General features: G+C 41.3%; 1 protein-coding gene and 1 pseudogene across 1 annotated transcript; one reads left to right on the top strand and one right to left on the bottom strand.

The window, feature by feature from the left end:
- Positions 1 to 892: 892 nt before the first annotated feature.
- On the bottom strand, positions 893 to 2,845 carry Kplce (KPRP N-terminal and LCE C-terminal like protein). The gene has a single exon (NM_001419522.1). It carries the CDS (start codon positions 1,973 to 1,975, stop codon positions 1,055 to 1,057), a length of 921 nt encoding a protein of 306 aa, NP_001406451.1. The 5' UTR covers positions 1,976 to 2,845; the 3' UTR covers positions 893 to 1,054.
- Positions 2,846 to 17,057: 14,212 nt separating this feature from the next.
- Positions 17,058 to 18,399, top strand: Shmt2-ps1 (serine hydroxymethyltransferase 2, pseudogene 1; annotated as a pseudogene).
- Positions 18,400 to 24,006: the final 5,607 nt, after the last annotated feature.

Raw genomic sequence — 24,006 nt, forward strand, 5'->3', positions numbered from 1 at the left:
GTTTTATTTTAGAAAGGTTCTATCACTTGCTGGCCTGAGACTCACTGAGTAGATTAAGTTGGTTAACCTCTCCATTGCCGGGATTACCAGTTTGCAGTATCTGTGCCAACATACCAAACCACATATATGTGGGTTCTGTGTGTTGGACTCATTTTGCATCAGAAGCATTTTGCCAACTAAGCTGTCTCTCCAGGAACCATCATCACAGATGTATTTTTCATGCGTACATAAATTAGAGTCTTCAGACCTAAAAGATCATGCAAAACCATCTATAATTGAGCACTAATGACAATGGCAACCTGGCCTCCGAGCTAGGATGTTTGTCACAGAAGTTCTCTTTATTCTTGGATATACCTTTCTTACTGTCAAGGATGACCTGAACACTGTCTACCCACTTCAGGAGAGTCCTTGCCTACAGCAGAAGGCCTGTACCTTATGCCCTCAAGAGGAAAAGTCTAATAAGTGAGAAACATGTAATGCACAAAGCCCACCAGTATCAAACTACATTCGCTGTAGTAGTACCACCCTATGATGCTCCTGAGGTTTGAATTCAAACACTCTCCAGCATCCAGAAGAGAAACTCAAGGGTGGCATAGCAATGGCAACAAAAGTCATGCTTCCTTGAGGGTCTGTGACCAAATCCACACTAACTCATCAGAGAAAAAGAAGGAAGGAGACCTCAAACCCAACCCAAAGTCTGCAGCCGTACTCAAAGTAAGTTGATTATAGAAGTCTAGACTGTGTGGGAAGGCTGGGAGTTCATCAGCTTCATTTACTTGTACTGTTCATTTAGAGCTTTCATCTAATAACTGAAAACCAAGAGCATGCAAAGGCACACCAGGGTGTATAATGTGACGCATAAACGCAGAGCAAATAAGTCAAAAGGAGCTTCCATGCCTTGCATTCAGAGCTTTATTCTTGCCACAGTTTGGGGGTTGTGCTAACTATGGCAGGATGCCTTGATAAAAGAACTAGGGAAGCCGTTGTTAAGTTTGGGTAATTCCAGAAGACAGAGCAGGAGGTACATTTTGGAAGCAGAACATTTCTTTCGTGTTTAACAGCAACAATCATCCTCATGATCACAGCATGCAGGACCTCTGGACCTCATGGGAATAATGCCCAAACAGCAGCACCCAGAGCCACAGCCACAGCCGCAACCTCCGCAGTCCCCAGAGCCACAGCCTCCAGAGCCACAGCCTCCGCAGCCTCCAGAGCTGCAGCACCCAGAATCCTCACAGCAGCTAGAAGATCCTGTGTTCCATCCTTGAGGCCGCTGGACCCAGCGTCTCAGAGGACTCACCCCAAAGGTCCGGGGAGCCAAATAGCAGTAGCTGGTGGAACAGGGGGCAGAGCATGGATCAGGAACACAGCCCTGAGATCCCGAGCCACTTGAAGAAGCCTGAGTATAATAAGTCTGGCCAGGAGCCTGGTACTGGACATAATACGTCTGAGCCTGGCAGGGAGCTGGACATTTGACAGAAGTCGTCTGGCACGGGGCTGGGCACTTCACAGTAGTTGTCTGACATGGAGCTGGACATTTCACGTAGGTCGTCTGGCATGGGGCTGGACATTTTACATAGGTTGTCTGGCATGGGGCTGGGCATTTCACGTAGGTTGTCTGGCATGGGGCTGGACATTTCACATAAGTCGTCTGGCATGGGGCTGGACATTTTACATAAGTCGTCTGGCATGGGGCTGGACATTTCACGTATGTCTGGCAGGGAGTTGGGCATTTCACGTAGGTTTTGGTCTGGCACGGAACTTGGTATTTGACATAAGTTTGAGCAGGAACTGCAGCTGAGTATCTCACAATGGTTTGAGGCTGGCAGGGAGCCGGCCCTGAAGCATCAACAGTTTGGATCTGCCCTGAAACCTGGCCTTTTCCAGAGGCACCGTCACTACCTTGCCCCACTCCCATTCCAGAACCCTTCACACAAGATGGAAGGAACTGTGGTTGCTTCTGCTGGTCACACATCTCGCTGTGGTTTTTAAAAATCTGAAAAGAGAAGATTCATCAAAACTGTAGGATGAGGAAGGTCTCCACAAAATTCTGCAGTGCATCCACTCACTTGGGAGGGTGACTGAAAACAGGTCTCCTTTTTGAGAAGGTCGTACCATCCAGAGGCAGTCCATCTGGCAGTAAGGTATGGGTGGAGTGAAGGATTCTAGGTTCACTTCTTACACCTTCAACTGGCTATGTGACTTCAGACAAGTCCTCACTCAACCCTGCTACTGTTTCCGACAGTAGGAAATAGAGAGCTTGAAACAATAGCTCACATTTCTACGAAACTCTCCAGGTCTCCTCTTTTTACTTCAGTGTCTGCATTGGGGACTAGGCTTGCATTTTTCTTCAGCCAGCTTAGCCTCCACCAATTCATCCCTTAGGGGTGGCATTATTCTTGTTCCTTCTAACTCAGAAAGTCCTCAGGGAGAGCAGATGTATGTGCCTGAGCCAACCTGAGTCTTTTAACTGAACCCAACGGAGCAAAACTCAGGCTCAAGATTTAGTAAGTTTCTACCATTTGTCTGTCGTATTGGTTCACTTTGTTAGTAAAGAGAACCAAGAAAAGATAGCAAAAATGTCCCCAGAGGAGCCTAGTTCTCCAAGGTCCCTGCTCAGGTAGTACTGCCCCCTCCCCATCCAGCTCTAGCCTCAGTTTCCCACTATTAAAATCATTCTCCTTCTTCACAGATGTCCCCAATACCTAGTCCTGGCTCATTATTTATCCCATAGTACTCCACCCCAGCTCCACCACAAGTCTATTTCTTACCAAGTTACTAATCACAGGCAACAAGACTTACCTTCTTTCCTGGCAGGAGCAACACTGGAAGAAGCCAAGACTCTGAAGAGCTGGCATTAGGTGAGACTTTTATAGGATGGCAATGAAGCAATTTGATGCCATTTAAATGAGCACCTGAGATCACGAGGACAGGAGCTGATATTGCATTGGTGAGATTCTTCCCCAGTATGCCTGGCTATTCACTCAGAGGCAGGGCATGTCTCTACTTGACACTGAATTTTTTTTAAATATGAGATAAATGGCCACCTTCTTTGTGAAACAAGCTTCCTTCTCTTCCTAGAAGCATGAATCATCCTGTGCAATCTGACTCTAAAGTAGGGTCATTTAGTTGAGACTCCCACTATTTCATATGCTATGTTGAACTATTCTATGTCCTTTCAAACTGACATGCTCATTTCTTCTGGGGACTTCTGGTGCTTTGTGATAGTCAGCATTGTTGGGGAAAGGTGCTGGCATGGTGGTCTCTGGCTCAGTATAGCAAGAAGGTCACCATTAACTCGTTTATCCATGAATTATAGTTTTTTTCTTGGTTAATTTGGGAACTGTATAGATGCTGTATGATCTCAGACTCCAGGAATTAGGTTTTCATTGGCTCATCTCAGCTTCTCCTAATTCCATGGCCTTCCCTCAACTCACCTTGGGCCTCATTTCCAGGAATAGATTTCAGGAATGTAGGACTGGGGGAATTCCAGACAAATGAATTTGAGTGAAGACAATGATAAAATCTATCATCTAGTTGAATGTTTTTATGGGCCAAAAACTTATAAGGCAGATGCGTGCAATGGAGACCTGAAGGATAATGACGGTTACAAAGCATCCAAAATGAGTGTTACTCCCAGTTATTGTCTTTCATGATTGAATTGTCTTGCCTACCAGCCACATTTTATTTCCTCAATACAATAAATGTGGGAAAAAGACAAGAATAAAATCTCCTGAGCACTATTGAATACTGCTGTAGTCTGTGTCTCTGTTCAGTTTTCACTATAACTCTGTAAGGAGACTATAGACAAAGGAAAAATGCAAGGGTCCAAATATCTCACCAAGTCATTGTTATCAGTGGGTAACAAAGTACCATAAGGACCCAAAGCCGTCCAGCTCCATAACCCATGCCCTTCCCACTGTGCCTTGAGGGAAGTCTGTGGGATCTGCTATGGGAGGTTATAAAGCCTGTATCTAGTATTGGATTTCAAATGTTTCTTCCTTAGATCGACCAGTCAAGGCTTCACAAGTCACTGAGACCTCTCAGGTAAAAGGTGGTTCTAAATTGGCTCCAAATAGATCCTCAATTCTCCAGAATTCATAAACTTTTCTAAAAATATCAAAGTGTCACTAGGGCATTCATTGCCATATCCCATATCAGGTCTTACAAAGTCTATTCTGGACAATTTGGAAGAAACAAAAAGGGGAGGTTCCCCCCAGGCTTGGAAAGTGCCCTGGATCTTTCTTTCATCCCTTCCCAGTAGGCTTGCCACACTGTGTATCATTAATGTGAAGCCTACTGTCCATCAGTGGTAAAAGAATAAAAGGGGGTATTTGTCCAGGCCTCTATATTCTGCAGTTGTTTCCCAGGTCAAATTTTTCATGGAATGGAGAAGAAAACAATTGCTTTTTGGGGAGAGGGATGTCAATAACTTTACATCAATAACTTGCTAATTTAATCTTTGTGATAATGGCTAAAATAAAACAGGGCATAAATAGATAACTGAAAAATCACTTAGCTACAACTAATGGAGCCATAATTTAAATGCAGGAATGAGATATTCATAGCCTATTATTTCTCCACACCATGCTGCTTCTGATTGGCATGTTGTTTCAGTTTCAGTTGTGCAGCCACCTGTATTGTATGTAGCATGGGGTAGTGCTATTTACAGCAGTGATAATGACCTAGAAGGCCACTGGTTTCAAAACATGCCCACAGAACAGGACAGACACTTTTCAGGATATCAATGAAAAAAAAAAAAACCTGACCTCTTGTCCTACAGTTCCTCAGCCCCTCTGCTATTTCAGTATATGATTATAAGGGTCTGCTCTACACACAAAATGTTTGCTTTCATAGACTACTTGCCCATGGAGTTATATGCAGTAGTTTATTATTCTCAGGAGTTGATAAGCATGTGTTGATAACCATATTTCATCCTAGGACCTGGGAAACATTAAAAATTAATGAAACAAATGGGTGAATGAGTGGGAATTTGTTACATTGAGGTCACAGACTAATTTCCCTCCTCCTGGGGTTGAAGTGATCCTGCTCTGCCGCTAGTCAATCTGAGTGTCTCATGCCAGCTCTGAGTTCTGATTGGCTCACTTCCTGCTCTGTTGGGTGAGGTTCTCACTAATGGTTTTGACATCTTCAGGTAGCGCCAACATCACTGATGAGAGATACTGTATCCATGTGCCATGCAGACAGGTAGGTGGACTGTGCTCCACCCATTTTATAGGCTTTAAGGCAGAGTTGGTGGAGTCAGAAGATAAGTGCCAGTGTCAAGATGAGTCATGACGATATTCCAAGAAGTTTCCAGAGCCTCTGACCATTTATCCCTTTGGCAGCTCATGGATCATTGACTTCTTGGTTTATGCAATAACAGACTGGTGGACTCACATGAGAGTAAGAAGAGAGAATCATCTATGAGTTGGAAGGGCCTAAAACAGGTCATTGGATCTGGCCTTTGGTCTATGTAGAAAGTCCCAGTGGGTTTTAAAAGCTCTTAGAATCTTTTGGCTAGCATGCCTCATAATTTTTCAGTGGAAAAATAGATTATCAATTCATATAATGTCAATATTAGATTATCAATTCATCTCCTTATTAGCACCAACATTTATGAATACTTAACAGCCAGACAATAATCTTGATACTGGAGGTGGACATCATGAATAATAGACTAATTTTTCCATTTGTATTAATTGCATCCCGGAAGGGGCTGTCACACCCACCTCTAGCCATAGCACCCCTTGGCCCTCATCCTTTTTCACCCAATACATTGCTTGGACACGGCAGGACTGGAGTTTCAAGTACTGTTCTATAAGCTATTCATACCCCCAACTGCTGGTGAAGGCACATCCTGAGCCATCACAGCTATTTAGCAAGTTCTTGGACTACAGAAGATTGTGCCTGGTGCTTTCCTGTCCCTGATGTTTCCAGATCTTCAAGTAATCCATGTAATCTTAAAAATCCCTCAGTCAATCCAAGCATTTCATAACCAATCCACTGGGCTGGACCTTTCTATTTCAAATAGAGTGGTCTGTTCCCATGACAAGACACTGACATCTCAAAGCACCTCTATTGTTTATAGTAGATAATATAGAGCACACTTCTGCCAGATAAAAGAGAAGCTCATTGGACAGGAGAAGAGAATAAATACATAACTTGATCTGGTGGCAAGTGAAGGGCCAACAATAAGCCAGGTTTATTCCTATGGCTTTCCAGGGAAGCCCACAGAAGCCACTCAGATACCCATCTCAGTTCTCACCTTCTAGAATGAAATCTTGTTAGGTTCCTACATGACTACAAAATGAAGTCTACAATTTCAGACCTATCATAGCTAATGTGTCTGCCTCTGTAGAAGCAGTATTAGTTACTGCTCTCATTAGTTACTCTTCTCATTTCAGTGACAAAATTTCTGATAAAAGCAACTCATAGAAGGAATGTCTTCCATTGTGGTGGGGAAGGCATGTCAGAAGGCTCGTAAGCCAACTGGTAACATTTTGTCTCCAGAGAAAAATGAATGCTGGTACTCAGCTTGCTTTCTCCCTTTCTTTTTGTCAGGGAGGCCAGCCATGAGATGGTGCTGCCCACATTCTGGGTGGGTCATTGTTCCTTAGTTAAACCTTTCTAAAAAACCTTTCTGGGACACACAGAAGTATGATCCATGGTTGGTCTTAGTTCATTCAGACTGATGATGAAGAACCACTCTCAGAGAACTAAATCTGCAGCACTTCCTGGCCAAGAGTTCCATACAAGTAGGAGAGAGTAAGGTAAGGAACAGAGCATACTAACAGTAAATTGACTTGTTTAAAAATTGTATGGATTGTAATAGTATTTAACTAGTTCTCATAAGCAAAACACAGATAATGAGAGAAATGTCAAGATACAATTTCCCACTTGCTCTCCAGCAAGACATGTGCTGCTCTATTAAAGTTTTATATCCTTATGCATATTAATTGTACACTGTAAGGTATTTCATTATGACATACCCATATTGTGATCATATTCACCTCTCAGTTACTCTTTCTTTTTATCATCCTCTTTCCATGTTTCTAACAGTCCCTTTGACTTCCAAGTGCTTTCCACCCCTGAAAGTCTGTGTATAATGATAAATAAGGTATGTGCCTTTGTAGGATGAGCTTCTTTCACTTACCATGTTGTACTGAATAGACATGAAATTCCATTCATTTTCCTTATGGCTCAGGAAAGTTCCATTGTATTCCTTTATCCACTCATCCTCTTATGGCCCATTGCCTGATTCTGTGATTTTATTTGTATGGGCAGTGCAGTGGTAAACTTGGGTCTATGGTTGTCTCCATAGTAAGTGCACTGATTCTTTGAGGATACATGCCCAGATGTGGTATACCCAAGTCATATGGTAGTCCTCTTTTTCTCGATGTGGGTACTCTTGCATCTGGGGCATAATTGAGATGTTATCTTAGTGGATTTTCCTTTGATGAGTATGAAAAATCCTTCCCTGTCTCTTTTGATTAATTTTGATTGAAAGTCTGTTGTATTAGATATTAGAATAGCTACTCTGGCTTGCTTCTTGGGTCTATTTGTTTGGAAAACAATTTTCCATCTCTTTATTCTGAGGTAATGTCTGTCTTTGTTGCTGAGATGTGTTTCTTGTATGCAGCAGAATGATGGCTCCTGCTTTCACATTCATTTTGAAGCCTGTGTCTTTTTATTGGGGAATTGAATCCATTGATGTTGACAGATATTTATAAAAAAATTATTGTTAATGTCTGTTATTTTTTGTTGGTGGTGTTTGTGTTTGTGTGCATGTGTGTGTGTGTGTATGTGTGTGTGCGCTCACATGCACACATACACATGTGCATTTCACTTTTTTTGGTTTCACTGGTACTGGGAAATTTCCTGTATTTACTTGGGTATAGTGAACCTCCTTAGGTCAGAGTTTTCCTTCTAGTATCTTATATAGGGATGGATTTGTGATAAATTCTGCTTAAATTTTATTTGCTACAGAGTGTCTTTTTCTCCATCTATGTTGATTTTTGCCAGGTATAGTAGTCAGGGCTGAACTCTGTGGTCTTTTATGGTCTGCAAAACATTTTCCAGTCCCTTCTTTTAGAGTCTTTTGAAAAGTCAGGTGTAATTCTGATAGGTCTCCTGTTGTAATATTGGCCTTTTTTCCTTGTAGCTTTTAATATTCTTTCTTTGTTCTGTACTTTTTGTGTTTTGATTATTATGTGGCATGAGAATTTTCTTTTCTGGTTCAATCTATTTTGTGTACTGTAAGTTTCCTGTATGTTTATAGGTAGGCATCTCTTACTTTAGGTTGGGAAAGTTTTCTTCTATGGTTTTGTTGAGAATATTTTCTGTACCTTGGAGCGGGTAGTATTCTTGCATTCCTATTATTCTTTGGCTTGGTCTTTTTTTAGTGTCTTGGATATCCTGGATGTTTTGTGTAAGGGACTTTTTTGATTTAACATGTTCCTTGACTGATCCATCTAATTTTTCCATCATATGTTCTACTCCTGATATTGTCTCTTCCATCTCTTGTATTCTGGAGGTAATGCTTGCATCTGCAGTTCCTGTTCTCTTTCCTAGGTTTTCCATCTCCAAGATCCTCTCAACTTGTGATTTCTTCATTGCCTCTATTTCCATTTTCAAGTCTTGAACAGTTAAATTCATTTCCTTTGTCTGTTTTAATGTACTTTCTTGTATTTCTTTGAAGGATTTATTCATTTTCTCTTTAAAGTCCTTTCTCATCTTTATAAGATTGGATTTAAGGTCACCTTCTTGTGGTTTGGCTGTGTTATAGGATATCCAGGGCTTTCTGTAGTAGAATAGCTGGGATCTGGTGGTGCCATATTGCCCTGACTCTTGCAGACTGTGTTCTTATTCTGGTCTTTAGCCACTTGGTTGCTCCTGGTATTAGCTAGGTGTTCTTGGTAGCAACAAGACTCCTCAGAGAGGCAAGCAGAATATTGGTCCTGACAACAGAGCTCAGGGCACAGGATGCTGCTCACCTCTGCTGACTGTGCCCCATGTAGAACTGAATGTTCCTAAAGTCCCTTAGGCCTCCTCTGAGAAAAGGTGATGAAGCTCAGGTAGTTCTCTCTTTATTTATTTATTTTTTTATTTATTTACTTTACATCCCACTCATTGTTCCTACTCCCAGTCACTCCCTCCCACAATCCTTCCTTCTGTCCCCCTCCCCTTCTCCTCTAAGCAGGTGGGCCACCCTAGGTATTCCCCTACCCTGGCACTTCAAGTCTCTGCAAAAGTAGGTGCTTCCTCTCCCACTGAGGCCGGACACAGCAGCCCAGCTAGAAGAATATACCCCACATACAGGCAACAGATTTTGGGATGCCCTCATTCCAGTTGTGCAAGTCCCATACGAAGACCAAGCAGCACGTATGTCAAACATGTGCATGGAGGCCTAGGTCCAGCCCATGTATGTTCTTTGGTTGGTGGCTTAGACTCTGAGAGCCCCAGGGTTCATGTGAGTTGATTCTATTGGTCTCCTGTGGAGTTCCTAGCCCCTTCAGGGTTGCAATTCTTCCTCTTAGTCTTCTATATGAGTCCCCAAGCTCCATCTACTGTTTGGCTGTCGGTGTCTGTATCTGTCTGAGAGGTTAGGTGAGCCTCTCAGATGACAACATGCTCCTGTCTGCAAACATAACAGAGTATCATTAAGAGTGTTAGACATTGGTGCTTGCCCATGGGATGTGTCTCAAATTGGGTCGGTTTTTATTTGGCTATTCCTTCAGTCTCTGTTCCTTCTCACATGCCTGCATTTCTTGAAGACAGGATAAATTTGGGGGTGAAAGTTTTGTGGGTGAGTTCGTGTCTCTATCTCTCAATTGGGGTTCCTGCCTAGCTACAGGAGATGGCTTCATCAGGATCCATATACCCAATGTAGTGAGTCATAACTAAAATCATCCCCATTGATTCTATGCCTCCCTTGTCCCAGCCATGTCTTATCCTGGAGATGCCCCCCACCTCCTCGCCCCTGTCATTTGCAGATTTCCATTCATTTTCATGGCCATTAGCCATCTGTCCTGTCCTTGACCACACCTGATCCTGAATCCCCCATACCCTTCCCATTCTTCCTCCCTCTCAGTTCCCTCCCTCCATCTGCCTCTAATCCCCTTCTACATGATATTCAAACTGTCTTGCTTGGGCCTTTCTTCTTGTTTAGCTTCTTTGGGTCTGTGGAGTGTAGCATGGGTATCCTGAGTTTTATGGCTAATATCCACTTATAAGAGAGTATATGCCATACATGTCATTTTGGGACTGGGTTACCACACTCAGGATGATATTCTCAAGTTCCATTCATTTGCCTGCAAAATTCATGATGTCTTTGGTTTTAATAGCTGAATAGTATTCCATGATGCAGATGTACCATATTTTCTTTATCCATTCTTCAGTTGGGGGAAATCTAGGTTGTTTCCAGTTTCTAGCTATTCTGAATAAGGCTACTATAAACATAGTTAGCCAGTGTCTTTGTGGGGTGTTGGAGTAGTTCTCTTTTTAATGAGAGAAACTTCAATACTAAGTTCAATAGTGAATATCAATTTACATTCCCATCAATAGTGAATAAAAGGGTTTTCTCCCTGTTGCATTCTTGCCAGTACTTTGTAGAGATTAATCTATCCGTCACTTTGCTTTCTTTATGATAGTCAACTGAGAAAGAAATTAGGGAAACAACACCTTCACAATAGTCACAAATAATATAAAATATCTTGGTGTGATTCTAACCAAGCAAGTGAAAAATCTGTGTGACAAGAAATTCAAGTCTCTGAAGAAAGAAATTTAAAGATGGAAAGATCTCATGTGCTCACGAATAGGCAGAATTAAATAATAATAGAAGAGAAAGAGAAGGGGAAGAGTCTTGAACACATGAGCACAGGGGAAATTTTCCTGAACAGAACACCAATGGCTCAGGCTCTAAGATCAACAATTGACAAATATGATCTCATGAATCTGAAAAGCTTCTGGAAGGCAAAGGACACTGTCAATAGGAAAAAACAGCAGTCTAGAGATGGGGGAAAGTATTTTACCAAGCCTAAATCCATTAGAGGGCTAATATGCAAAATATACAAAGAAGTCAAGAAGTTAGATTCCAGAAAACCAAATAACCCAATTAAAAATGGGGTACAGTGCTAAGCAAAGAATTCTCAACTAAGAAATTTTAAATAGATGAGAAGCACCTAGAGAAATGTTCAACATTAGTCATCAGAGAAATGCAAATCAAAACAACCCTGAGATTCCATCTCACACCAGTCAGAGTGGCTAAGATTAAAAAACTGAGGTGACAGCAGGTGCTGGCAAGAATGTGAAGAAAGAGGAACACTTTTCCATTTTTGGTGGAATTGTAAGTTGGTACAACCACTCTGAAAATCAGTCTGGCAGCTCCTCAGAAAATTGGACATAGTACTACCTGAAGACCCAGCTATACCACTCCTGGGAATATACCCAGAAGATGTTTCAACATATAACAAGGACGCATACTCCACTATGTTCATAGCAGCCTTATTTATAATAGTCAAAAGATGGAAAGAACCCAGATGTCCCTCAAAAGAGGAATGGATATAGAAAATGTGGTACATTTACACAATGGAGTACTACTAGGCTATTAAAAGTAATGACTTCACAAAATTCATAGGCAAATGGATGGAACTAGAAAATATCATCCTGAGTGAGGTAACCCAGTCACAAAAGAATACACATGGTATGTACTCACTGAGAAGTGGAAATTTGCACCAAAGCTCAGAATACCCATGATTCAAATCACAGATCATATGAAGCTCAGGGAAAAAAGAATACAAAAGTGTGATGCTTCTGTCCTTAGAAGGGGGAACAAGATACTCACAGGAGGTATGGGTAGGGAGAGACTTAGGAGGAAGAAAAATGGGGAGAGGAAAGGGGGGCAGGATCAGGTATGAGAGGAGATGGGGATGAAATACAGAGGTTCAGGAATTTGAACAGAGATATATAGCAATAAGGGAAGGGGAATTGGGGGTAGCCATCATAAAGTCCCAGATGCCAGGAAAGTAAGAGGTTCCCAGGACCCAAAGGGCATTGGATTAGCTGAAATGCACAAGAAAGGGGACAGAGAACCTGTAGAGATCATATTCAGAGGTTAAGTAAGGCTCCCAGTTGGGGGATGGGACCACCCACTCATCTCTAAAATTTTAACCCACAATTGCTCCTGTCTAAAGAAAATATGGAGATAAAGTATAGAGCAGAGACTGAAAGAAAGGCCATCCAGAGACTCCCCACCTGGGGATCCATCCCATATACAGACACCAAACCCATACACTATTGCAGATGCCAAGAAGTGCTTGACAGAAGCCTGATATAGCTATCTCCTGAGAGGCTCTGCCAGAGCCTGACAAATACAGATGTGGATACTTGCAGCCAACCATTGGACTGAGCACAGTGCCCCAGTGAAGGAGTTATGGAAAGGACTGAAGGAGATGAAGTGGTTTGTAACACCATAGGAAGAAATCAATCAACCAGACCCCCCAGACCTCTCAGGGACTAAACCACCAACCAAAGAGTACACATGGAGTGACCTATTGCTCCAACTGCATATGTAGCAGAGGATGGCCCTATCAGCCATCAATGGGAGGAAAGGCCATTGGTCCTGTGAAAGTTCTATGCCCCAGTGTAGGAAAATGTCAGGGCAGTGTGGTGGGAGTGGGTAGGTGGGTTGGGGAGCAACCTTATAGTAGCAGGGGGGATGGAATAGGGGGTTTCCAGAAGGGAAACCAGAAACACCACAAAATGACAGAAATAAATACGTACATTAGCCAAGTTTTCTACCAGGGCCTCACTAAGTTATATTAAAATTGAATATATTCAATTTTAATATAATTTTAATATTTATTTAATCTAGTAAAGTGTTACTATTTCAACATGAAAGCAAAATAAAATTCAATGATTTTTAAAGAAAAAACAAATTTAATATAACTCTATACTTATTTAGCTCTAATATCAATATAACTCTAAATTTATTTTCCTGAAAGATCACTATATGAAACAATGTTTTCATGTACTTTTTGGTCATTCATACTTTATTGGGAAATTATATATTTGATTCAATGGCCTTTTTATTGTTTGGATTATTCTTTTGTTGTTGACTTTTACTTTATATAGTATAGATATTAATTATCAATTTTAAAAGATGAAATCAGAGACAGCAAGTTATCTCAGTGTGTGAAAGCACTTGTACAAACCCAATGAGTTCAATCTCTACAATGCACAGGGAAAGGAGAGAACAGATTCCCACCATTCTCTTCTGATTGCAAGCATGTGCATGTCCGTTTACCTTCCTATTCATGTTTTATTTTCCTTAGGAGCTGAATAACATTCCATTGTGTAAATTCATCACTTTACTTTATCCATTCATCAGCCAATGGACATTTAGATTGTTTCCATTTTCTGACTACTATAAATAGAGCAGCAATAAACAAGGATAAATATCCTTATAGTAGGATACAAGGTCCTTTTAAAATATGTCCATGAGTCATGTCATCTTGATAGTAGATATACTGGCAGCTTTTTGAGAAGCTTCCATTCTGATTATGAGACAGAGAGACAGAAAGACAGACAGAGGAATGCAGAAAGACATAATGCCTCTTCTTCCTTGTCTTTCTCATATACTTCTCTTTCTTGTTATCTCTTTTTCTCTTTTTTATTAAAAGACAGAAAATTTAGATACTGGTCTCATGGTGCAGGCTGTTAATCTCAAGTACTGGAAGTTTGACACAGCAATGTCTTAGATTCAAGGCCTGTCTGTAAATTCAAGACCAGCTGGAAAACTTAGTGAGGCCCTGGTAGAAAACTTGGCTAATGTACGTATTTATTTCTGTCATTTTGTGGTGTTTCTTTGATTTTTGATTGCTTAAATTTTTATAAAAGAAAGAGTTTATTTGTCCATGGTTTCTGAGGGGAATTCCACAACAGTGGTAGAAGAGGCCAGAACAGAGATCACATCTTCAAATGCAAACATGAAACAGAGAGAGGACTGGAAGTGAGGTTAAACTATAAACTCTCAAAACCCACCTCTATTGATCCAATTCTTCCAACTGGGCTCTCTCTGATAAAATTTTTATAGTTTTCCAAACTGGACCACCAATCAGGGACCAACTATTCAAATACCTGAGCCTGTGCAGGTTATTTCTTATTGAAACAATCACAGAAAGCCTGATATAGCTAAATGTTAGAGTGCTTGCTTAACATGTGCAAGGCCCTGGCCCAAATTGCTGGCACCTGGAAAAAAAACACAAAAAGATAGGTAAGTGCAAAGACTAAATGTTATTCTTTCCTCTATATCCTCAATTCAAAGACTGGGCCACTTCATTGGGTTTCAGGGCTTCCCATCCTGGATCGTTCTTAAATTCTTGGTCAAAGTTTAATTAGAGATCCAGTTCCTCTACCTTGTCTATGACCTCTGATTCTCTGTTGTCGATATGAATCTTTTTATTGATAAAGCTTTCCCCTGAGGCTTTTATTTGGCTTTTCAGTTCTTTCATTCCAGCATTGTTTTATTTTGGGATTTCTTTAGCAATTTTATACATATTTTCATATCTTGGATTGACCTCCTCATTTCATCTCTCTCTTTGTTTTTGTTCTCTTAGAGTAGTACAGAAATGTGTTTGAATTATTATACAAATTTATTATTCTTTAAACTCTTTGTCTTATAGCTCTTCCAAGTCACGTTCATTGTTATGGGGTGAGTGATTTATGGAAAAGACGTTACCTTGGCTTTTCATGTTCTTTCTGTTTCTTCACTGGGACTTGGTTAAATTGTTTCTCTGAATTTTTCTTTTTTTTTGTACTTTTTTTCTAAAATTCCCTCCATATTTCCCCACATTCCAAGTGTGTCCCTCCATATTTCTTCATTCAGTAGTAGGGTTTTTAATGTCCAGTGAATGATTAAGTCCTAGTGGTTGAGGACTTAACCTGCTGTTCCCCGAGTTTTAGATCGTAGCCGTTCTGATTGTTGTAAGGCGGAATCTCAGGGTCATTAGGATTTGTACTTCCCTGATGACTAACGATGCTGAACATTTGTTTAGGTGCTTCTCGGCCATTCAAGTGTCCGGAGTGGAGAATTCTTTGTTTAACTGTGTATCCCATTTTTAATTGCATTATTTGGTTTTCTGGAATCTTACTTTTGAGTTCTTTGTATATTTTGGATATTAACTCTCTTATTGATTTAGGGTTGCTAAAGATATTTTTCCAATCTGTATGTTGCAGTTTTGTCCTATTGACAGTGTCCTTTGCCTTATAGAAGCTTTTCAGTTTTATGAGATCCCATTTGTCAATTGTTGATCTTAGAGCCTAAGGTATTGATGTTCTGTTCAGGAAACTGTTCCCTATGCCAATGTGTTTGAGGATCAGATATTGTCTGGTGTCAATTAGGGTCTCCAGCTCTGTGTAAAGCAGTGGTACTCAACCTTCCTAAAGTGTCAACCTTTTTATACAGTTCCTTCCACACTTTCTCTTCTATTAGATTCAATGTATCTTGTTTTATGTTGAAGTCCTTGATACACTTGAACCTAGCTTTGTACAAGGAGATCGGCCTTATTTATAATAGCCAGAAGCTGTAAACAACCCATATGTCCCCCAACTGAAGAATGCATACAGAAAATGTGGCACATTTACACAACGGAATACTACTCAATTATTAAAAAATGATGACTTCACGAATTTTGTAGGCAAATGAATGGAAGTAGAAAATATAATCCTGAGTGAGGTAACCCATACACGAAAGGACATACACGGTATGTACTCACTGACAAGCTCAAAAGCTCAGAATAACCACAATACAACTCACAGACCATATGAAGCTTACCAACAAGTAAGGCCAAAGTGTAGATGCTTCAATCCCACATAGAAGTGGAAACAAAATAATTGCAGGAGGCAGAGAGTGTCAGGGAGAGGAGAGGGAAAGGGAAAAAAGGGGGTCAAATATAGGAAAAGACAGAAGGTAAGTCTTGAGGGCCAGTAGAATGAATAGAAGTAAGTAGCAGAGGAGTGGGTGGGAAACGGGGAACCACTAGAAAGTCCCAGGTGCCAGGGATGTGAGAGCCCCTCCAGGACCCAAAGGGTATGGCATTAGTCAAAAAGCCCAATAAACAGGGAGATAGAAACTGAAGAGACCACCTCAGTAGATGGACATGGCCTCAGTGGAAGGGTGGGGACACCCACCCACCTCAAAAATTTAACTCATAATTGTTCCTGTCTAAAGGAAACATGGGGACAAAAAATGAAGCAGAGACTGAAGGAAAGGCCATCCAGAGACTGACCTACCTTGCGATTCATCCCATCATCAAACCTTAAACCACTACACTATTGCTGATGCCAGGAAGTGCTTGCAGATAGAAGCCTGGTACTCTGAGCTCTTCCAGAAGCTGAGACAGATGCAGATACTTACAGCCAACCATTGGATTGAGGTCAGGGACCCCAATGTAAGACTTAGAGGAAGGACTGGAGGAGCCGAAGGGGATTGCAACTCTAGCGGGACCACTTAGGGCTCCAGGGCTAAACCACCAACCGAAGAATATACATGAAGCATATGACTGCTGTATCTGGCATCAATGGGAAGGGGCGTGCCTGGTCCTGCGGAGGCTTGTTACTGCAGTGAAGGGGAATGCTGGAGGGGTGAGCCAAGAGTAGGTAGGTGGGTGGGGGAATCACCCTCTTAGAGGCAAAGGGGAAATGAATGGGGTTTGGCATTGCTGAGGAAAGACCTGGAAGGGGGACATTTGAAATGTAAATAAATAAAATAATTTTTTAAAAAAGAAAGAAAACCACTAGCTTAAACCTTTGTGAAAAGTTGTGGCACTCTCTAAGTGTTTTTGGACCTTACCTAGAAGTTGGTCCCCACCCTGGTTCCTCAACTACTACTGGAGCTTCTGGAAGCTTTCTTGACTGGACAGAAAGGTAACAGAGTCCCAAACTTCATATGAGTATATTATAGCAAATTGGAGAGACCATAATTTAAATTTAAATTTTAAAAACATAAAAGTCTGTACTACACTGATACAGAATTAACAACTAGTCCTCCTGTAGTGATGGTACCCTACTCTTTGCTTCAGACCACTCGGCCTCTACAGAGATGTGGTCAGCTGGTCTGCCAGGACTCAGCACAGCAAGGTGGCCCAGATGCACTCTGGGGAAGCAGCTGGAGGCTGGACAGGACAGGACAGGACAGGACAGGACAGGACAGGACAGAAGAGTTTGTCAAACAGTGACCATAAGATGTGGGAGCTTCTGCAGAGGGAGAAGGACAGACAGTGTCATGGCCTAAAGCTCATCACCTCAGAGAACTTCTGCAGCCTAGCTGTGCTGGAGGCCCTGGGGCACTGTCTGAACAACAAGTACTTAGAGGGTTACCCCAGAAAGAGATATTATGGAAGAGCAGAAGTTGTAGACAAGATTGAGCTGCTCTACCAGCACCAGGCCTTTGAAGCCTTTGACCTGGATCTTGCACAATGGGCAGTCAATGTGCAGCCATACTCAGTATCCCCAGACATTCTGGCTGCCTATACTGCCTTTCTGCAGCCTCATAGGGTTGTACCTGTCCAAAGGGGGCCATCTCACTCACACTACAAGTCCGATATCAAGCAGATCTCCACCACATCCATTTTCTTCGAGTCTATGCCATGTAAGCTCAATCTCCTAACTGTCCTCATTGACTACCACCAGCTGGAGCTGACTGCTTGGCTCTTTTCACCACGGCTCATCATAGCTGGCACTAGTGCCTATGCCCACCTCATTGACTATGCACGCATGAGAGAGGTCTGTGATGAGGTCAGGGCACACCTGTCAGCAGACATTGTCCATATCAGTGCCCTGGTGGCTGCCAAGGTGAACCCTTCACTTTTCAAGTATGCAGACATTGTCACCACCACAACGAACAAGACTCTTCAAGGGACCAGGTCAGGACTCATCTTTTACTGGAATAGAGTGCAGACTGTCGACCCCAAGACTGGCCAAGAGATCCCTTAGACTTCTGAGGACCGAATCAACTTTGCTGTGCTCCCATCCTTACAGGGGGGCCCCACCACCATGCCGTTGCTGCAGTAGCTGTGGCTTTCAAGCAGGTCTGCACCCCTATGTTCCAGGAGTACTCTTTACAAGTATTGATGCCCTGCTCAAGCAAGGATACTAGCTGGGGTCTAGTGGCACTGACACCCACCTGGTGTTTGTAAACCTGTGGCCCAAGGGCCTAGATGGACCACAAACCGAACATGTGCTGGAACATCCATCACAGCTAACAAGAACACCTGTCCTGAGGGTTTCAAATTCTTCCTGCTCAAGGACCCAAAAACCAGTCATCGTTTGGCCAACCTCCAGAAACAGGTGGAACCATTTGCCAAGGGCTTCCAGACGCCTGGATTTGATGATTATTGAGGAAACCTGGCAGTCAAAGCCCACAGACCAGAAGTTATCTTTCTTCCCGCTTCCTAGAACCACAAAAGAGATGTCACTCATCTCTTCCGGTTTTAGTGGAGGAAGGAAGGCCTTCCACTTAGTTCAAGAGCCAGACATAAACTCCCCTCTAGAATTTGTAACTGAGATTTCTGATTTGTAACCACATCTACAAGAAGCACTCAATACACATCCAACTTGTTTTTGAAAAAAAATTAAAAAGTTAAGTATTACATATATATATTTATTGAAATGGAAAGTGGAGCCATCCCAGTGTTAGATCTTCAGAAGTGTCTCCTGGTAAAGTCATTTATGTCTACGGTAAGGCCAGAATAAATGAGGTGCAACATTGAATCTATCAGTCAGTATTTTTCACTAATTGCTAAACCATCAAGAATCTGTTAGAAGGAATATTTCCAGAATATACTGTGAAAAGGACTGTCAAAGGCTGATTGACTGTAAATAAACCTTTGACAGAAAGAAGGAATGGAAGTCTATTGGCTGGTTTTGTGTGTCAAGTTGCCACAAGTTAGAGTCATCTGAGATGAAAGATCCTCAGCTGAGAAATTATTGTCATGAGATCCATCTGTAAGGTGTGTTCCCAATTAGTAATCAATGGGGAATGGTCCAGTACATGGTGGATGGTACCATCCCTGAGGTGGTGGTCCAGTGTTCTATAAGAAAGCAGGTTGAGCATGGAAAGCAAACCACTAAGCAGCACCCCTCTGCAGCCTCTACATCATCTCTTGCTGTCAGGTTCTAGCCCATTTGAGTTCCTGACCTGACTTCCGCCAATGATAGATTATGATCTGAAAGTGTAAGTTAAATATACCCTTTCCTCCCTAATTTGTGTTTTAGTCATGGTGTTTTTATCACAGCAATCAAGACCCTAAGACAGAAGAAGGAAAAGAAAGAGGAAAGGAAAGGGAGAGAGTGAGCAAAGAAAAGCAGTCAAGTCTGGACTTCTTATCATTCCCCATGGATATGGACAATGGGAAAGCAGTCACATCTCTTGAATTACTATGTCCCGTTGTTTATTTAACTTTATCAGTAAGCATTTTTATGCAGTTCCTTGCAGGTGTGCTGATTTCATTACAGCCATAAACAATGTAGGAAATTTCTTGCTCATGCTCTTTACTGCATCTTTCCTAACCAATGCTATTCTTGTCTGTCAATAAAAAAAATGTATAACCATCCATAAAACTGATGTTTTGAGCACCATTTCAGAACACTTTTGACTAGCAGAATTAGTGTTCCCTGGATGTCCATGTTCAGTCTTACTTCAAATAAACTCCTTTCCTATACACTTTTGTGAGATTCCTCACTTTAGGTTGACCATGAAAAGACCTTCAGGCTATTCACCCCTTGATTTGAGAAGAACATACTAGTTTCAACACTTGGTATCAGCCCCTTCTTTGACAACAGGAAAATAACTACGAAGTCCCAGTTGAATTTCTCCCAATATCTAAACCTCCCAGAAATTTTTGGTTGAATTCAGACTTTATGTGGACTATGTCATTCTTTCCTCTTGTAAGGATGTCTGTTTTCATTGGAAGCTGGAAAGTGTGCCTCTTCATCAAGATAATTAGATCCTAGAGGCAAAGTTGTCCTTGTTTTGCTTGATTTTGGTTTTGTCATTGTTGGCTATTGGTTGGTTGGTTTTACTGATAAAACACAGTTCAGGTCTTTAAGATTGCTATAACAACACTGTTTCAGCAGACCACTCTTTGGATAGCAACCAAACTTTAGTTCCTATGACCCTGCGATACCTCTGCTCCAACAATCAGAGGCACTGCTTCTTCCATGCAGTGTTCTAGACAATCAAACCCCTAATGGAAGTACTCAGGCATTTGACACGCAGAAGCTTTGAAAGGACTTAAACCAGAACAATGCTCGGGAATTTTCAGCCCCTCCAGGAAATGTGCTTAAGGAATAGTCATCTGGTACATGGAACACCCCACCTACTGTAAGATAATTGGGTTTCTGGGGCATGGTACAGGGTGCTACCAAGTTGAGAATGACAACTTAAGGAGCTACACATATACACAACACATTTGACCTGACACATTTAACAGATCTGGTCACTTCCAAGGAGCCTAAATTACATGAGACCAATCTTCCAAACCTGCCATCTTTCCTAATGGAGAATCTACATTGACTACTCCAGCTTAGAAAGAGTACTTATGGAGCCTCATCTTGCCAGAATCTAGAAAACAATTCCTAATCTGACAAAAGATAATATTAAATGCCAAAGACAAAAATGGAGACCATTTAAAACTAGTGTTCTTGCACAACTAATTTAAACACTAGTTCAGAGACTGAAGAAATGGCTTTCTACTTTTGCAAAGGACCACATTGGATGGCTCACACCCGCCTGTAACTCCAGCTTCAGGGAATCTGGAATTCTCCCCTGGCCCTGATGGGCACTTGCACACATGTGTGCACATATATAAATTTAAAATGTAATAAATACGTGTATTAAATTACAAAAATGATTTAAAAATTGCAGGTCATAGACTGTAGGAGAGAACCTGCTATGATTATTCTGAAAAAATTGAACACACTATTAAACCAACTCATTTTTATTATACCCATATATCAATATATTGTTCACCAGAGAAACTTGATGTTCACCGTCTTCAGTAGGTCAAGATCAACACAGAGACCTACATAAGATACTGGACTGGAGATATGGCTCAGCCTTTAAAGGCTAGGCTCACAACCAAAAATATAAGAGAATAAGATACTAGAGAATGTCTAGTATTGAACATATATACCATGCCCCCTTCTCCAAAGGCTCAGCAGCCACTGTGGAAGAGAAAGCAGAGTGTAAGTGCCATAGGCAGTGAATGACTAGAAGGAAAGTAGCTTCTGAACCCAGGAGGAAAGCTACAGATATGAACTAACAGCAGTTGTGACACAATGTAAAAAACCAGTGTAAACCTAAATGAGACCAAATCTCAGGAAGGAAAGGAGATATGGGCATGAAGTTCCACCTTTAACCTAATAGCTAGTAATTAAAATATTTCATACAAAGCATTAGTTCTCAAAGAACTAATTTTAAAAGGAAGTAAAGATATTAAACAGAAATAATGGGAAAAATACTTTCAGTAATGTATAGAGGCCTCTTTCAGAATAACACCTAAACTATAATGCCATCAGAACAAAAACAAAAATTGACAGAGACTGTCTATAAACAACAGGATGATATGCATTTCAGGTATTGATGCTATCTTCTGATCCTTTGGTTACTCCATTTCTTTGTCTTCTTTTTTCTAAGATTCTGTTTTCTGATTGGACCTCCTGAAAGTACTAGTCTGATAAAAGGAACTCATACAGTGGCATATCTTTTATTTTTTTAAACATATAAGTGTTTGCTTGCATATATGCCATATACCATATGCATATCTAGCACCCATGAAAAACAGAAACAGTCGATAGTTACAGATAGTTATCAGCCTCCATGTATGTGTTAGGAATCAAATTTTGCAAGAGCAACATATGTTTTTAACTGCTCAATCGTATCTCAAGCCCTTAGAAACATTCTTTATAGGTGGAAGCCCATCACTGCCAGAGGGCGATTATGCCAGTGGCAGCTTCTCAATTGTGAACTAAATCTAAATTCAAAAGTATAACCAAAGGAACTATAGAAATGTCTCAACAGTTAAGAGCACTAGCTGCTCTTCCAGAGAACCCAAGTTCAATTCCTAGTATCCATGTGGTGACTCACAAGTGTTTATAGCTTCAGTCCCAGGGGATTTGATGCCCTCTTCTGGCCTCCATGAGCACTGCATACATGTTAAGCAAAGATAAAATACCCTGACACATAAAATAAAAGTGTGTGTGTGCATTGGAAGGTAAGGGGGATGCTAAAGCTTTTCTTTAATTCACATAGGGAACTAATTAGATTTTCTAGGAGTTTGTTTTATTTGTTACATAGTTTGATTCCTCGCATTTGCATTTATGATTCTCTGAGCTTTGACAGTTGGTTAATAGGCTGCTGTCAGAAGAGAGAACTGCAGAATAAATCATAAAGTGTGAATTTGTATAATCAGAATTTTAGCAGATTAGCCCAACTAAATTCAGAACAAGTTCACCTTGTAGGGAAAGCTGAGTAATTGGGTTGGTGCTTTTTGATCAACACAATCACATCATCTAATCCAGTGGTTCTCAACCTGCGGTCATGACCCTTTTAGGTTCAAATGACCTTTTCACAGAGGTTGCATTTCAGATATACTGCATATGAGATATTTGTATTATAATTCATAAAAATAGCAAAATAACAGTTATGAAGAGGTAATAAAAATAATTTTATGGCTGTGAGGCAAACAATATAAGGAACTATATTAAAGGATCACAGCATAAGAAAGGTTGAGAACCACTTATCAAATCCATTTTAAATTTTAGAATTTTTTTCTTTCTTTTTTTTTATTAACTTGAGTATTTCTTATATACATTTCGAGTGTTATTTCCTTTCCCGGTTTCTGGACAAACATCCCCCTCCACCTCCCCCCTCCCCTTCTTTTTGGGCGTTCCCCTCCCCCTCCTCCCCCCCTTGCCACCCTCCCCCCAACAATCTAGTTCACTGGGGGTTCAGTCTTAGCAGGACCTAGGGCTTCCCCTTCCACTGGTGCTCTTACTAGGATATTTATTGCTACCTATGAGGTCAGAGTTCAGGGTCAGTCCATGTTTAGTCTTTAGGTAGTGGCTTAGTCCCTGGTAGCTCTGGTTGCTTGGCATTGTTGTACCTATGGGGTCTCGAGTCCCTTCAAGCTCTTCCAGTTCTTTCTCTGATTCCTTCAACTGGGGTCCTGTTCTCAATTCAGTGGTTTGCTGCTGGCATACGCCTCTGTGTTTGCTGTATTCTGGCTGTGTCTCTCAGGAGAGATCTGCATCCGGCTCCTGTCAGCCTGCACTTCTTTGCTTCATCCATCTTGTCTAATTGGATGACTGTATATGCATGGGCCACATGTGGGGCAGGCTCTGAATGGGTGTTCCTTCTGTGTCTGTTTTAATCTTTGCCTCTCTATTCCCTGCCAAGGGTATTCTTGTTCCCCTTTTAAAGAAGGAGTGAAGCATTCACATTTTGATCATCCGTCTTGAGTTTCATTTCTTCTAGGCATATAGGGTAATTCAAGCATTTGGGCTAATAGCCACTTATCAATGAGTGCATACCATGTGTGTTTTTCTGTGATTGGGTTACCTCACTCAGGATGATATTTTCCAGTTCCAACCATTTGCCTATGAATTTCATAAAGTCATTGTTTTTGATAGCTGAGTAATATTCCATTGTGTAGATGTACCACATTTTCTGTATCCATTCCTCTGTTGAAGGGCATCTGGGTTCTTTCCAGCTTCTGGCTATTATAAATAAGGCTGCAATGAACATAGTGGAGCACGTGTCTTTTTTATATGTTGGGGCATCTTTTGGGTATATGCCCAAGAGAGGTATAGCTGGATCCTCAGGCAGTTCAATGTCCAATTTTCTGAGGAACCTCCAGGCTGATTTCCAGAATGGTTGTACCAGTCTGCAATCCCACCAACAATGGAGGAGTGTTCCTCTTTCTCCACATCCTCACCAGCATCTGC

This window comes from Rattus norvegicus, chromosome 2 (genome assembly GCF_036323735.1).
Source record: "Rattus norvegicus strain BN/NHsdMcwi chromosome 2, GRCr8, whole genome shotgun sequence".
NCBI classification, from domain to species: domain Eukaryota; kingdom Metazoa; phylum Chordata; class Mammalia; order Rodentia; family Muridae; genus Rattus; species Rattus norvegicus.